Source organism: Anastrepha ludens, chromosome 5 (assembly GCF_028408465.1).
Source record: "Anastrepha ludens isolate Willacy chromosome 5, idAnaLude1.1, whole genome shotgun sequence".
NCBI classification, from domain to species: Eukaryota; Metazoa; Arthropoda; class Insecta; order Diptera; family Tephritidae; genus Anastrepha; species Anastrepha ludens.
In genome coordinates this window covers 40,285,486-40,303,945 of record NC_071501.1, presented here as the reverse complement: position 1 = coordinate 40,303,945, position 18,460 = coordinate 40,285,486, and the positions used below count along the sequence as shown (strand labels likewise).

The 18,460-nt window shown below is 33.8% G+C and overlaps 1 protein-coding gene across 2 annotated transcripts in view; it reads right to left on the bottom strand.

Annotated features, from left to right (window-relative positions):
- Positions 1–10,102: 10,102 nt before the first annotated feature.
- LOC128865135 (alkaline ceramidase) overlaps positions 10,103–18,460 on the bottom strand; it is a 44,614-nt gene continuing 36,256 nt past the window's right edge. For both annotated transcript variants that reach the window (XM_054105149.1, XM_054105150.1), the window contains one exon: positions 10,103–13,562. In XM_054105149.1, the coding sequence (XP_053961124.1) occupies positions 13,244–13,562 (319 nt within the window). In that variant the 3' untranslated portion in view covers positions 10,103–13,243. The remainder of the gene's footprint in view (positions 13,563–18,460) is intronic.

Genomic DNA, 18,460 nt, shown 5'->3' with positions numbered 1-18,460 from the left:
GCAAATTTACCACATTTTGCAAAAAAAAAGTTAATAAAGTATTGCTTTTTAAGCATAACATTGTGAAAAACAGGGGTGTTTTCTTAACTTTTTTTCAAACATCCGCCATTTTTTTATTATTTTTTTTTTTTTGTCAGTTTGTGGTAAATTCTCACGCAAGGAACCTTCCTTTTGAAAATTTTGTTTCTCTCTTTTGTTTTAGAATTACCATTTCTAAGATTAACTGTCCGCCGCAAGACATGATTTTCTTCAGGCCTCGACTTTGGCGCCTCCTGGATATATGTTAAAAAAAGAAATTTTAATAAATCAATTTTTTTTGTATTATATAAGCTCTAAATAAAAATTAAAAAAAAAATTTATTTTAATATATTATACAGAACATGAAAAAAAAATTATTGAATATGTTGTACTTTTTAGCTTTCCAAGGTGGTCAAGTACCTTAAGCGCGTTCTTAAACATTTCCTTGCTAGTTATTGTACGCTCTCGTATTTTTTTTTCTAGAACGTCCCATAAGTGCTCAATGGGGTTAAGGTCAGGTGATTGTGGGGGTGTGCGAAGTTGTTTTGGAACATTATACAACAACCACAACCTAACAATCTCTGCTGTGTGTTTCGGGTCGTTGTCCTGTTGGAAAACAAATCTTTCACCGAGTCCCAGTTTGATTGCACTTTCTCACAAATTCGTTATTAAAATATCGGGATAATCATGTCTGTTCATTATCGACTCAAAAAACTGCATATTTCCAACGCCCGAACTAGCCATACACCCCCATATCATGGCACCTCCTCCCCCATGCTTTACCGTAGGTACCAGATTTTGCTTTCCAAGTGCCGTTCCGTTTTTCCTCCAAATAATTTTATGACTTTTTATCCCGAAAATGCAAAACTTGCCCTCATCTGAAAAAATCACACTATTCCAAAACTCAGGTGGCTTGTTTACGTATTCCTCCGCTTAAGTCGATTTACTCGCGATATGAAGGGTTTTTTTCGGGCCACTCTGCCGTGAAATCCGATTCTTTTTCGAATTTTTCTTACTGTATCTGGAGTTATGTTGCGTTCTTCTCTTTCCGTCAGTTTTTTTGGACGCCCAGAACGAGGCTTAGACTCCAAACAATTCGTTTGCTTGAAGTTGTTTATCACTCTTTGGACCGAGGAGTATTGCCTCCCAGCAATTTTCGCGATTTCCCGATAGCTCATACTATTTTGCCACAAGCTTACAATGATTTTCCTTTCACCAATATCTATTTCTTTTCGCCTTTGGTCCATAGTAACAAAAAATGTATTTCTAATATCAATTTTTCCCTCTTTAGATTTGTTCTTAACCGCGTCAACTACATGAATGATTTAAAATTTAATTTAACGTAATTGCCATGCAAATAATCGTCACTATTCGAAATGAACGCACACTTTTTCTGCTTAGCCTATTTAAGTAACTGTACTACAATCCCGTTATCTGAACACGACGCAGCTCAAACTCCAAAAAATTTTGTTCATAACCTCTATGAATAATTTTCTTTGAAATAAGTGAAAAGAAATAACTGAGAGTTTTAAGATAAACACGTTAAATTATTTTAATACTTTATAACAGTGGGTGAACGCAGACTTTTTCTACCATGTGTATGTTTTTTTTTTCACTTTCAATGCGTACGAATGTCGCATTCGACATTGGAGAAATGCCCATATTCAGAATTTTTGGAAACATTTTGACTAACAAGTTTGAAACTTTGATGAAAATTAAAAAAAAAATTAAATTTTGTACAAAGTTTAAAACTCTAAGTTTTTTGGTTTTTATTGTTGTGTGAACCATACTATATATATATATAATTGGCGCGAACACCCTTTTTGGGTGTTTGGCCGAGCTCCTCCTCCTATTTGTGGTGTGCGTCTTGATGTTGTTCCACAAATGGAGGGACCTACAGTTTCAAGCCGACTCTGAACGTCAGATATTTTTATGAGGAGCTTTTTCATGGCAGAAATACACTCGGAGGTTTTGCCATTGCCTGCCGAGGGGCGACCGCTATTCGAAAAATGTTTTTCTTAATTTTGGTGTTTTCACCGAGATTCGAACCGACGTTCTCTCTGGTAGTCGCGCACCAACCCATTCGGCTACGGCGGCCGCGAACCTTTAGGTAGTGGATGTAATTTCAATGTTATACGGAATTCATTTGGTGTTACTTATGAAAGTGGTCTAAGTAAAAAATTTGAAGAAATTACTTACCTGCATAAACATAAATTGAAAAAAAAAAACGAATGTCGCAGTCGACGAAGTCACTAGAAGAATCAATAACAAAAACAAAATATATACAGTAGATTCTGTTTTTATGCGGTAGATATGTTCCGCAAGAAACAGCATAAAAAAAACAGCATAAAAAAAGCTACCAGTTCTATAGTAAAACTATAGATACGTTTCAAAAGTGCTAAGAACCGCATAAATCTGAAATAATGTAATAAAATCGCATAAAAAAGGGCACTAGTCCCATATTATTACTATAGATACGTTCCATAGACAGCATGAATCTGAAATAATTAAATAAAATCGCAGAAACAAAATAATGTATTTTTGAAAATTATATCTTTATTTAAGAAACGTCAGAATCGAAAAATAAATTTAAGTCAGAAATAGAATCAGACAATACCCACATGTTGCGCATTCGTTTAGGATTTGGCGTAAAATCACTTTCGTCACTTGAGGAAATGTACACGTCTGATCTGGATGGTGATGCAGGCAGTTCCATACTTGTAGGGTTAGCATTTCTGATGTAATCTGTGATGAGTTTTTGCTTAGCTGGTTTAGAATCTTGTTTATATGTATGTACAATTCCCGATAGGTCGACATGCTTTTTTAAATTAAAAAAAAACCGCACTATTTCAAAACCGCATAAAAAAAAGCCGCATAAAAACAGAACCTACTGTATATAAAAAACAGCGGGCTAGTCTGTCTCTTGGTTGAAAATTCAATAGAAGCGTTTCATGAAAAATGAACCTTATAAAATGTTCTACAAAACTTCTTTAGATGATTCTCAATTCCCCTTTTTGGATCTTTCCTCTAAAAGAGGAAGACCACGAATATATTAAATTACTTCCATTATACACCACCACTAGACCAGTAACGGAAGAAAAACATAAAGATATTATGGGCTTACTACCACACATCTCTCCATTTTTTCAGGAACCTTTTAAGAATCTTAAAAACTCGAAATAATAAAAATGGATAACTTTTTCAGAATGATAAATGTTCATGAATTATTTCATTAAACTTATTGTTTCAAATAAAACTCCTCATTATTTATTGCATTAGGCCATTTATAGGACATTCAGTTAATTTTGAAAATGGTCTAAGTCAATTAGAGCTTTAAAAACTACATTTTCGTACGAAATTCATACAAAATTTCATATTGATAATAAATTTCCATTAACCAAGACTAAGAAAATTATAAATTAAAAGTCGCATAAAATTATTTTTTAACTCGTTCAAACGCAATTCATTAAATATCTCGAAACAAGAAATATATGACATAGACCACTTTCATAATTATGGGCATATACATATGTATTTATAAAAAAAAAAACAATTATACAAAAAATAAATCAATTTTCAAAAATTTGCAGTATGTTATGTCGCGCTGCTATTAGTTTTAACGGCATTTTATATGTAAATAAATATATGAAGGTAAATATTTGTATGTAAATAAAACTGAAATACTCGCTATATGAAACAAATATTTATTTATTATAACCCTTTTATATATAACATATGTATATAACTTTTATATTTTCAAAATAAAAGTAACTGATTAAAACATTAAAATTTTAGATATTTTAAAATTGCAGTCTGCTTTAACAAAATGGTCGAAATAATCTTCAAATATTATGTGCCTATTCTGCAAATTCAAGGGTGTCATTAAATATAATATTAAATACGAGTACAACCATTGTTTCGTATATAAAGCAAATAAAGATTCAATAAATCTAATTTAAAAACTTAAAAACTAATAAAAAATCATACATATCCGCACGTAGAAAAATAAATCTGATGAACTAAAATTGAATTTTGCCTTTGCATACTCGTACATACATAACAGACATTTAAAGTATATCGCTTTGTTATGAGATATAGTGATATGTATATTATATCAACCGATACATAACTACACAAATTTGTATAATTTTTATGTGTCTGTGGATCTCCAACTAAATCTATTTCGTATTTAAATATATTAACATTTTTTTTTTTAAATTGAATTGTTTTAGTTTCATTTTTCAGCTATAACAAATTATCCATTGTATTTATCATTTGCATTTTATAAGTATTGTAATTACTACGCGTTTAAATACTACTTGTACATAGTTGTATATTTTGTTAAATATTTTAAAGAAAATTGATATTTTGTGTACATCACGAGCCGTTTGCTTTTGCTTGGCTAAGCCGTTAAATATTTTAATAAGTGTGCTACGAGGATATTTAATTGATTTTTAAATACTAAATAGCATGTTTTATATGTATATATGTATCATATTTTAGAATGATTGAGAACGCTCCATTCTACTTGATCTTGAAATTAAAAAGCATGCTTTTGCTCACCAACAAAAAATTGTTTATCATTCAAATCACCTTATTTCTACACTCACTTCTCATACAGAGACTTTTCAGCGACTTAAAAGGAAATTAATATTATATCTGTAATATTGAATACCTGTATATAAAATATGGATGCACCACTGGGTGCCCTCTATGTACGATATTTGCTAATTGTTTTATTTGAAAGTAATTAATTTTTAATTTTAAATACCTATTGCTTATTGTAAAAAGCAGATGAAATGAATGAAAAAACACACATATATATACATATTATATATATACTCTATATATAGAGATAGAAAATAGTTTTTCTATTACAATATTTGCACTTCTGGTAGTCACGCACCAACCCATTCGGCTACGGCCGTCGGTTATTTTGGGGATATGCTAATCAAACAAATCTACATTCATATACCTATTATATATTGTATATACATACATACATACATACATACATGTATTATGCTTTTCGGATAAATTATTTTAAGCTGAATGCTATTCTATAAAGTTGGGAATATATTTAATAAATAACATATTTTTATATAAGTCGATCTAAAATAAAGAGTTGCTCTTCTTATTTTATGTTGTTTAGCGTAGTCGGAGCGCTAAATTTTATCATATATTTAGCATAATTTTGACATACATATATGTAGTTGGTACTAGAAAGCTAGAAATTCTCCTCGATTTTCACCTTCGGATTGTACTCAGGCCCTCTATTAAAAAAAAATTAAAATTTATATGTAAGAGCGCAGTTGGCTTACTTTGTCAAGTATATATATATTTTTTCCAGCAGTTCCGGTTTCAGTATTCGATAAGTTTAAGCTGAGTAGGGGATTAGCATTCTGCATCCGAACCTGGGCCCGAGTCTGCCGGTTTTGCCACTAGACTAGCAAGGCGTAGGAAAAACAGAGGGTACCAAGTCCAGAACATGAAGTCTAGGACAGTGGGTGAAGGTTGTCATTTAGAGAGGAGTGGCTGAGTTATTCGCATCACTTTCCTATTAATCCCCCAGTGTTAATCCCATTAATAACCCGCGGATGTTTCATAACCAGGGTTCGAATGTTGATGACGTGAAAAATCCCTAAAAATGCTTTTAACAAAATTACACAAAGCAGTTACAACTTCAAAAAGCGCTAGATGTTTTAAAATTAAATATTTATAAATTTAGTTTCTTTCAGGTTTCACTATTTTTATTTAAAATTACAAGTGAAACGTCCTGTCTCTTTGCACTCGAGAGGAGAGTCTCGCTCAACATATGATTTAATGCCGCAACTCGAGAGGTGACTCTCGCTTATCACTTTATTTGATGCGGAAATTCGATGCGCGGTGTAAACTATTTATGTTCATACAACTATCATACAAGGAAAAATGTTTAAGAAACTATATTCGTAAATATTTAAAGATACTTTACATATTAAAATGTAAAAGTTTTATGTGTTACTTTATGTGTGTAATCATTTTGTGTTGTGTTTCAGCTCTGACTTATTCCAATAAACATATAGTAGATAGAAAATAAAAAATAAATAATTGGCCTTCTGTTAGGTGTTTGGCCGAGCTCCTTCTCCTATTTGTGGCGTGCGTCTTGATGTTGTTTCACAAATGGAGGCATCTACAGTTTTAAGCTTACTCCGAACGGCAGAAGGTTTTTTATGAGGAGCTTTTTCATGGCAGAACTACACTCGGAGGTTTGCCATTGCCTGCCGATGGGCGACCGCTATTAGAAAACTTTTTCATTTTGCTGTTTCATGGGATCTATTGCATTCTTTGTATTCTATGTTCTTTGGTTTATCTTTCATCATCAAAACACAAAAAATTTTATTTTTTTATTAATGCAAAAATGCAAGAAATTTGCGGATAGGACCAAAAAACTGTTGCAAAATCGCAAAATATTTTTTAAAACCTAGAAAAGTGCACTAAAACTAAAAAATGACAAAAAAGTTCACTTATAATTTTTAGAATTGGGTTCTAACATCTATGAGTAACCGATTTCTGTGTGCAACAACGTCTACCTATTCGCTAAAAAAGATGTAAAATTATTAATCAGCATCCGAACCCTGTTCATAAAGCAGTTTTCTCACACACGAACGACTGACTGCCTTTTCCAACAGTACTTTCGAAAATATCAATTTGATTTTAAAAAGCGTCAATTCGACAGAAAGAAACATAGGGACTTTAGAATATAGTCAAATGTTCTTTAGAAGACGTCAAATGTACTTTAGAGTTAACAGATGCACTTTAGAAACAGGGTTGGACATAGTGCGCTAGATAATTAATGCAAAACTTCTAAACCCTGTTTAGAAAGCATTATTTCGATTTTAAGCTGGGCACAAACGGACAACAAACTGATCGAAATTTGACCAATATTTTTTGTCAACTTGCAATCGCTTGCATGTGTGTGACGAAGTGGACGATTTTCCCCTCGGTTGCAATTGGTTACGTATTTCTCATTTCTTTTTAAATTTTGAAGTGTGCGCATGAGCGGACAAATGACAACTTTAAGCAGTCCTGCACCCAAATCGATCGCATTTTTCCTCTCTTGTTTTCATGCACAAATAAATACCATACATTGTAAACATTTTTTTTCCGCGCTCGATGTTCACTTAGCAACGAACAGCGTGATTATTTGGATTTGTTTTCCGTCTGTTCCCAGCTTTAGAAAGCTTCAAATGTTATTAGTCAAATGTACTATAGAATGCAACAAATTTACTTTCGACAATTGCAAATGTAGCAAGAAGCTGTTGAAGTTTTACAAAAAGAAATATAAGTAGAGCCTGAGCGATATTTCCGCACATTTTGTAATTGCACATTTTAGCATACTTTGAAATAAAATATTAATATATTTTGTTGTTACGTTTAGAACTTATAATAAAAACGTGCCAAAGAGTCAATTGAGGCCGCTGGTATTTCAATAATGGCATGTGATGAACAAACTGCTTACTGATTCTAGAACAAAAATACCTTATACTATTTAATATTAGTCATATAATAAGCTTCAGTCAGCTCCACAAGGCAGGGAAGTGTCTACATCAGGAACATCATTTAAAAATTCTAATTACTGAGTTATCTTGAGGTTTTGAAATAAAATTGTTAAGCTAATAATAGTAAAAAAAATGTTTACTTCCTTTGCATTGTATAAGAAGCTATGAATTCTGATTTGTAGACACTGGAATTCTACGAAATTTTAATATGCGAAAAATATGCAACCAATGCTTACATAACTATGTACATACTATAACCATAAAGTTACCTTAATCTGGGTCCTGGGGCATCGGAACATTGAAGGTAAAGAAAAAGCAGATGAACAGGCAAGAAGGGGATCTGCCATGAATAACGCTCTTGCAGAATCGGTATTCACACCATTAGATGGAGTCAAGAGCGCAATTTCCCTAAAATACCTCCGAATTGCAGATTGTAGATGGAGAGACCAGACGAAATGCAAAATTAGCAGAACGTTATGGTCCACCTATAACCTTAAGCAATCGTCGACATTGATAAACATTAAACGACGGGACGCCTGGAGACTAACGGCAATTATACTATAACTGGCTTTTGGTCTGTAGGAGAACAAGCAGCTAAAATGGGCATCTCTCATAACACATACTGTCACAGTTGCAAACAACCGGAGAAAAAGGAAACAATCTTCTATTTCCTCTGTGAATGCCCTGCCCTATGGAAGGACAGAATGTTATCCCTGGACAAACCGCTGTTCGAGACACTGTCTGGCTTAGATGTCAACAATCTGACAAGGTTCCTGAGCCGCACAGACTGGATATAGTCATGCTGTAAATAACTGGTAAGCAAGTTTGTAACGAGGATGTGGCAACAAAATAGTGCGGAAGCCTTAGTTGGATTCTGGAACCACTTAAACCAACCACCCAACCAACCAACATATTTCACACAAAACTCAGCATTAAAGCAGAGCAAGCTCCTTTTGAAAACACCCTGCACGACACTAACGACCTTGTCACATGCCCCATCAAACCCACTCATTTAACACCCCTCTCCCTCTGGACCCAACCTGTCGAAACAGCAAGTTTCCTGGGCCTACCGTTAGATGAGCTTTACGAAGACGACCGGTGATTTACACTACACTGACAGGGCAAAGTTACCGTTACAACAACAACAACGAGCCCGTGTTGAATCACTTGATATACTTGTATTTTAAGGTCAATGATTTGTGGGCAACTGCTAGTCGTAGATTTTGTTCCCGGTACTATATTCGACGTTTACGTAATGCCCTAAGATTTGATTTGATTCCTTCATGGGTGCAAAGATTCCGAGCAACAATTCGATGGCAAAGAGGCCACGGCCGGGGTCCAGCCGGACATTGAGAAAAAATGAAAATATTGAATTTGTTGCTACAAGTTTGCACCTTAATCCATGTCCGTCCGTGTGCAAGCGAGAGGCTGCCCTGGGACTTTCAAAAATTATTGTGCATGAAATACGGAGAAAGGATCTTAGACTTCACACCTTTAAAATTCAAATCGGGCAAGCGCTTAAGCCTAACGATTGCTATTACCGTAAAAATTTCTGCTAGACAATGACAATGTTGGAGTAGAGTCTACGAAACAAACGCTGCGATCATTACAGCACTAAAAGAAAATATCGTTCGGGAGGTTATTGACATCCCGACTTCAATTCTTCAACGAGTGGCACAGAATACAGAGGCCAGATTCTATTTTAGATGAAATAATAATAAAAAAAAATCGCACTTGTCTTCTTTGTAATAGTCATTGAAATAATAAAAAATTATCATTAGCAATTCCTTTTTAATTTAGCTTTTAATTCCTAATTCTGCCAGAGACGTCCTGCACTAAAAGTAAATAAATGTCAAAAACTTCTACATCTAATAGAGAGGGCTCACCTCTTAAGAAATTTTTTTTGGTGATCGACTTAAAAAATAAATAAGTAAGTAAAAGTAAATATTAGAGTTGAAAATTTATATTTATATTTATATTGCGTCATTTAATTAGAATTTACTTAAAAAATACAATGTAATTCATGTATGTATGTACATATACATATATATTTTTCTATGTGTATTGTGTATATTATGTATTGGTGTTAGTGTTGTTCTTAGATTAAAAGTGTTTCACAATCGACTTTAATTTTATTTTACTTTTTTAATGAAACCGAAGCAGAAAAATGCATGTACATATAGAAAAACCAAGGCAAAATTGTTATTGTGTAGCATGACTGATCACTCTAGGCCGTATGTATGCCCATACAGTGCTGTGCGAAATAGAAATAACAAAGTGTTCATAAAATTTGAAATCTTTGTTTTTATAAAGGTGAAACAATGCGTTTTTATAAAGGTCGCCTCACAGGCGATGTGTACCATTAGCCCTCCGTTGAGCACCCGGGTCTGGCCAGACTTTTTCGACTTTGGGCATGAATTATACCTAAGGACTTGAATTTCCAGGTAGCTTTTTTTATCGATTTACAGATAACCTTTCGAAAAGGTTCCTCGAACAGGACGAAGGATTTAAAAAAGCTTTCCAACGGAGGGTTAAAGGGATAAAAAATGTGTTTACCATTCTAGGGTTAAAAATTAATCTGATATAACCTTTATAGAAAAAGAAAACAAATATAAAAAATAAACAAATACAAATATTAAATTGAAATTGTGGCTCGTGAGACAGGTAAAACACATATGGAAATTGTTGATTAAAATTGTTTTGTAACCTTTGTAATACAGTTATTTATAAATTTTACCATGCAGTATTAAAAAGAAATCATCAAGTACAAAAAAAGGAAAGAAATGCAATCTTAAAATGTATGTCGTTCCCTCTTTTATATAGAATACCCCATACACAAAGGCATATATTAGCATATACATTTTTTTTGTAAAACCATTTGCTGCAAGAGTGCTCAAATCTAAAAAAAAAAAAAATTTAAATAAGTGTGCGTGCTGCGTAAAAATTGCATGACTATACCTGATAACATCTCATAAGATGAATTTTTACTTGGATCAACTTTTACTTATGGAGGAATTAGTAAATATAAGCGAATTAAAAACTTTAAAGCTGTTTTTATTGAATTTTGGGTTTTTTAAGTTATGACGTTCTTCCAGCAAACGTTTTTCATCGTCGATATTTTGTACAGTACTGTATATACATACATACACATATGCGTATGTTTTATATAGTAGTATATTATACCAATTTGAATTATCCATATATGTTTATAAAGAGAAGTTTACGCTTGAAAAGCAACGTGAGCAAAGTTTTCGTGTTTTATATTATAATGGCCATTTTATTGGTGTGTTTTTTTTTATCCAACAATTCTTAATTGTTTTTTTTTACTTGTAGCTGCTTATCTGTTATGTGAATAAATTAACTCTTAATAAATTAGTTATACATTACGATTCATTAATAATTCTTACAATTCTTTGGTCTAATTCTTTTAAATTCTTGTACTTCCTTACCTAGTAATTTTGGTATGCCCATTCACATTTTATGTAAATGTAGAAAAGAAGAGTATAAATATTTTACTTTATTTCTATATACTTCAGTTGTTTCAGTTCTGATATTTGATTTTATTTTATTACTAATTAAAAAATGTTCTTTCATTTCATTCAATTCGGATTTTATAATAAATATAATATTTACTTTAGTGCTAATTCATAATATTTTTTTCAATCCTTGCAGCGCTATTTCACATTCTGTACTTATTTGAATTATTTAAAATGTTTTTTTTTTTTGTATATCTAAGTACATATAAAATTTTCCAGAGAAATATTAATCGTGACAAAAAGATTCTGAATAGCTATTGTACAATAAAACAGTTGTTTAGATTAGATTAAAAGTAGCTAACAGCTGATTATAACAGTCGCACATCATTTGCCTATAGCGCCCACAATTAACGGTTCGTCCGCCTCTATTCTCATCTTGTTGAGCCATTTGTGAATTAGCATCACTCCTAATGCGACCTATGAATGAACCTCTTCGTCAAACTTAATTCGGGTGTTTTAATGAATACTGATTTTGGGAATAAATTTGCACAATTGTTTTTAGTTTTTCACGTCTAAGTCCTTATAGAACTGTCTAAAAAATTTGCTTAGCAGTGTAAGTTTGACCGACCTTATCGAAGCCCGATATATAAAAACAAATCATTTATTATATCTGAATGATCGGCTCGTATGTGACGTGGGAATAAAATTGTTTTCTGGAATGATTAAAGGCTTGTCGAACTTTAGTTACTGAGAATGTCATCTGCAAAGGCTTGGGATATGGTCTAGTTACACGCCCTGATTCGGCGATTCGTCCGCAGACACAAACATTGCAGACCTGGTGAATTTTATCAGCAGCTTGAAGCGGGCAATGCTATGCAAGTAGCCTCAGTTTGGTCATCATCCTCCAACCCAAAGCCCCTATGCAATCACATACTTAATAAAGCTAATAACTTTAGCGGGCTACAAATGGAGGAGAAACTCTGCCGTACAGCGTACGTGTATATTAGGGTGACCGCTATTTTTGGAATTTTTCTGAATTGTTAGCGGCACCCTCTAGAAATAACAGGTTACCCAAAAAACTACCAAATATGAAATATTAGATTGGAAAAACGAAATCCATTATTTTTACGTAAAATTTTTGCGCATATGGTTTAAAATTGTTTTATGGTCAATATTTAGCTCCTGGGCTTTGTTACGACCACTACCATGCCGATCAACTTCGATTATTTCTGTGATTTTACTGACATTTTCGACATTTCCTTTAACATCAAAAATGCTTTAACGGAATCGACGTAACGCAAACTGCACGTAATTAGGTGTTACAGTATCGGCACCATAAACACCATTGAAAATTCCAGCGGCCTGACATGCATTTTCGCCTTCATCAAAAACTGTAAAATGTACCGAATTTTCTTTTTGTTGACTTCCATTTTTAACACCATGTAATTCGCAACTGATTGCAATAAATAAAAACAGCAAATAATTTTTTTTTAGTGTGAAATGCCACCTTGACAACGAACATACATTTCTAATTGTTTGAATGATACTTTAGGAGATATCTACCGAAAAAATAATGGATTTCTTTTTCCCCTAACTAATATTAAGCCAATCAGATAAGACTTAGAGGTTCCGACTTGAGCCTGAAGCTTGTAAAATTAATATTTTTCCAAAGTGAGAGCTAATAATTAAAAAAAAAAAATTATTTCCTATATTTTAGCATAAAGGTTTTGACTAACTTAATAAAACTGAAAGCGTATAACTTACGAGACTTTCTACGACAACTTTTAGCGACTGCTTATACCATACAACAACTTATACCAACAACAACCATCTTAATTTCCAAAATTTCATTGTTTTTCTCCAAAACTTATGTATAAAAAGTCAGGGCAAATAGCCGAAAGGAATTAAATTTGGCATCACATATTTTATGAAATTAATAATAATAAAATATATATTTAAATCTCCTTAATGCACATAAACATGCATTTCCGCATTTTCCTCCTCTTCCACTAACATAACAGGTACTACTTATAAGCTATTTTCTCATATACACACATACATATGAGTATGTACTCGCATCACTACTCTGTTTGCTAATAAAAATGTTGTAAATTTGAAATACTACTTTGTCTTTTTCTATGTGGCTCTTTACATCATATCTACCGGTGCAGCTAAGCATGCATGTATATATATATATATATATAAAATATTTTAGATGGCACTCTTGATGGTCATGCCCGGATTTCGTATGCATATAAATGGTATGCCAAATTCAAAATCATTTTTGGGCCAGTACTTCAGCATAGGCTGTCGCTGTGGCAACTCGGTTTCAACATAAAAGTACGCATACAAAACTAGAACCGTATAGGCGGCGATGAAAATGAAAACATGCCAAAAGCCATGCAGATACGGAAAATTAATTGCTGACCATGCATCGCAGAACATTCGGTCGTTGATCCAACAGAACACGGCCACTAGCCAAACAGTGGTACAACGCAAGCCCAATCGATAGACGCGCTGATCTCGTACTCTAAAATAAATACAAAAAAAAAAGAATTGAATTATTATTATATTCTCTCATATTTTGAAAATTTTGTGCATGGGCATTAGTAATTAGATGAAAATGTAATTCTCAAGAAAAAGGAAATGTATGTAATAGAGCCATGAAATAATTACGACAATCAATTTTTTTCAGAATTTATACATTTTGAGGTTGGTAACTAATATGTCCGTTGCAATAGCTACGTTGCGGCAACGATTTTCACTGACAGCTAAATAGATATTAGGTTGTTGCTGTTTTGCGGTTCGATAAGAAAAAGACAATTTTATGGTTTGAAATAAACTTTATTATTCAGTATAGTCTCCTTGAACTTCAATACACTTCCAACGAGATTCCAATTTATGAACTCCATCCCTGAAGTGAGAATCTGGAAAGATTGCAAAATACGCTTCCACAGCTGTTATGACTTCATAATTTGATGAAAAACGTTTTCGACGCATACATTTTTTTAGGTTTGAAAATAAAAGGAAGTCAGTAGGGGCCAAATTTGGTGAATACGATGGATGCTCCAACAATTCGAACTTGAATTCATGGATTATAGCCATTGTTAAAATACTCTTGTGACTCGGTGCATAATCCTGATGAAAAATAATTTTTTTCTTTTGCAAACTAGGTATTTTTTCACGAATATTTTCATTCAGCTGATCTTAAAGGTTACAATAATATTCAGAATTTATTGTTTTACAAGTTTACAAGTACTCCACAAACAAAATTCTTCTGGCATTTCAAAAAATTGATGCGAACACATTTTTGGCCGATTTCTGTACATGAACTCGTTTCGGAGCCAAAGAAGTAGCGGATTTTAAATTGAAATAAAGCAACGAAAATTCAAATTGATTGGACAATCTTTATTATTTTCGTATAGAACCATTTTATGAATTTAATTTCTTAAAGATAATCCCTCTCAAATGTTGACCCCAACTGCGCCGTAATTCGGTCATCCGTAAACACTAATTTTGAATGACTCGCTGGAGGACTTCGGTCGGTATCTCATGAATAATGTCTTTAGTAATGTTGGCTTCTAATGCCTCAATCGAAGCTGGTTTATCCACAAAGTATTTAGACTTTATATACCCCACAAATAACAGTCCAAATAAGGTCCAACTTAAGGTAAACGTCAATGGCACACAAATTCCGATTGTTAACAACCCCAAAATTTTGGGGTTTGCTCTCTTTCTTAGCGTATACAACCGCTATTTCCACTAAAGTCCAAAATCGCAACAAGGTCCTTAAATCGCTTGGTGGCAGCTCTTAGGGCAAAGACAAAGAAATGTTGCTATCGACATTTAAGGCATTAGGCCGGCCGGTTTTAAACTATGTCTGGTCGCCTGCAACCAGTGATTCGCAGTGGACGAAGCTACAGACTTGTCAAAACACTGTCATTAGGACTGCGACAGGGTGTCTTCTGATGCCCCCACTTTACTGCTCAACAATCAGTTCCTGCTACGGTGTTACCGCAGGTCTCACCCTTGCAGGCACCTGCTTGAGCCTAAGCCACCTCCCGGGCATGTCAGGAGGCACTTCCTTAATTACGCGGGCGAGATCCAGGACAAAACAGACCGACAGCTACTGGATCAGACAGCGTACAGACAGACAATCAACGACATTCATCGGAAGATCATTACCACCTTCTTAAGCTCCTGACCCCCGAATGCCGTCATCGGAGTCCAACCACCACCCATTGCAGACGAAGAGCTCCATCTTCCCCCAGAGTCTCGCATAACCTTGGCACAAGTACGTTCTGGATACTGTAGCAGGTTAAACTCCTACCTATCCAGAATCGACCCCGACTACTAAACATATTACCCGCATATGTAGGCATTCCGCACGGCACTAACCATCTATTCACATGCCCCATCAAACCCACTCATCTAACATCTCTTCGGACTTCAATTTTCGGCACCAAAAAGTTGTTTATCATAGCGTGATAGTGTTCGCTCTTCACTGTTACATTGGCGCCAGCCTCGTCTTTGATGAAATATTCACCAATGATTCCTAAATACTAAATACTTCCTGAATACTAAAAAAATTATGTATTTAGCTTGACAGTAGTCACGCGTGATCTGTCAAAAAAAACCCTATTGGAAAAAGTATCTCCAATCTGATCACCCTATATAATAACATAAAAGTATTTCTAAGCAAGCTGTAAAACAAATACAAATTGAGACAAAACTTAAATCAGAAAGAAAGAATTCGTTCAAAGAGGAACCATTTCAATTCTTTGAATTTTGAAGCGGCAGGTGGATATCGTTGCTACTGGCGCAGATTATGGAAAGAGAGGGGAATACTATCAAAACGAGCCCTAGTAAGAAGATCTGCGATGGTTTGAACAGCATTCAAAAATTATTACAGGCCGGAAATTGCTCTTTTTCTGTGACAGAATGGAAGCGCTGGCTTAGCAAGATGCACTACTTGAATATCTTCTACCATTCATAACGCTGTCCGAAGCTTTATAATTCTTATCCCTGTAGGAAACCACCCCTCTTCATACGACAATCTCTACAAAAAAGTTTCTAAAGTACTTAAGTATTCCAGTTTTATCATGACTAGCCTTAAGCTCAGACTTGAATCCCAATAGAAAGCTTATGATCCTGACGAGAAATATTTACGATCCGTTGAAAATGTCGCTGCACTTAAGCAAAGGATCATCAACGCTTAGAAAGAAATTTCGGCTGACACTTTAAAGAACTCGTTCGAAATGTTCCACGTCGATCACTCGCCGAGATCGAAGACAAGGGTCTGTCTACTAAATAATACGCAAATATTAATCTGAGTATATAATTATTCGCAGGCTTTCTTACATAAGCAGTGAATGATTTTTATATAAACTGAAAAATAAATGATATACTTAGATGTTGTTTTTAAAATTATTGTATATTATTTAATAATTGCTCCTGTAAAAGAGTTCAGCATAATTTTTTGTTATAATAAAAATACAGAAAAAATTTGCATTGAGTTCATAATATTCGCAACACTGTATATGTATGTACATATGTTTACTATAAAAGTTTGCACCGATTTTCGCATTGATTGAATTGAGGGGCAGAAATAAATTAAATTAGGGTCAATTAATTGCATTCAATATTGGCAACTTTCGTACGCAAGGTCGCGACGCTTCAGTTAGTTTATATGGTTAATTAAATATGAAAGATGCGCAATATTTATATGCAGATATGTATGTAGACAACTCATGAATGGTATGAAAGAAATATGCACAATACGCGCATAAGCGCACATACTATAATATTTAGCAGTACATACATATATACTGCTAGCAAGATCTTAAGAACTCTCTGGAAGAGAGAAGATCTATGTACTCTGCCTAATTCGAAGGTCTTGTAAAGAATGGTATTGTAGTATAGCGGTTTCTTTTTAACAATTCAAAAAAAAAAAAGTTAACAAAAATCAATTGTTTTCTGAATATTATAGAATTATTAAATGTATTAGAACAAACATGCCCTTTATTGACGAACCAGGATTTCAGTAGCTCATCCTGTTAGCCCAGGGCTCGAATATTCACATCCGTTAACGTACAACTCGTTACTAAAATCTTATATTTCGGATTAAGCCATACGTTCACGTACTGCATTTCTCAAATTTTACGCTTTTTACGAAATGTCATTCGTTAATAAATTGATTTTATGCGCTTGCAAAAGTTGACTAATTTAATTAATACTAATAAAAGTCACAATTATACATAAAAAACACAGAAAATTTGTTTGTGACTTATCACGTAATTGATTGTTGTACGATTGCCGATACGTTAACGGATGTGACAATTCGAGCCCAGTTTTCCAAGACCTTGGTAATTCCCGCTCTATCTTACGAATGGCTTGCTCGATATTTATCTTGAAGTCATAGGCCCCTATTATGAGTTACATTCGATCTTCGATATTCGCTGGTTGTCGAAGATCGAAAATCGAATGTCAATTTGGTATTATGAGCGGTGCAACTCTATCGAAATTTTCGTTGTTTACCGAATTTAGAGTCGAATGCAATTTTGCTTTCGATCGTGTAGCGTATTGTGGGAAAACTTGTTAAAGTGTAAGTTGTTTGCGATTATTTATGGTTTTATAGTAACCAAATAATAAATATATACTAATTTTGTTAATTTTATGCAGGTCGAAAGTCGTGAGTACCAAACAACAATTAGAAAGGCGAATCCACAATTCGCAAAAGGGATTTGCACCAAAGTTTAAGCAGCAAAAAAATGGGAGGAATTTAGAACGGAGCTGAATTGCTTGGGACCACCATTGAGAACGGCAGCAAAATGGATTAAGGTTAATAATGGTTTTTTTTTGTGATGTTTATAGAAATACATTTTTATTTTCCCTTGGTAGGTATGGGCTGAAATACGTAGAGGAACTGAAATACATATTTTTTTCGAATGACGAATAATTGAATAAAGAAAATTTATAACAAAAATAAAACAGAAACTGTGGCGTAAAGGTTTCTATTTAATACTTTTTAGATTTTTGTATAATATTCTCAAAATTTAATTTCTTATGTTTTCTACTTCTCCGTTATTTGACTCCACTTCTATATCTTCAGCATCATCGTACACAGCGGGTTGAGCAAATCCTAGCATACCTTCATTACCAATACTCAATTGGTACGATCCCTGAGCACAAAATCGCAGAACTGTGGCTAGCTTTAACATATTTGGAATGGATTTGGCTCAGGTGCACTGCTGCAACTGGTTTTCTGTACTGGACAGTAGGTTCATAAACGCCTCTTTAGATAATCTAAAGTTCTTTAAAAATCTGTAAGGAAATTTCTGTAATATTAAGTACGTCAACACATTTTGAAAATTCTAAACTTACTCAGTGGAAGCCATTTCTAGGGAGTTGGATGCGCCCCTCAACTGT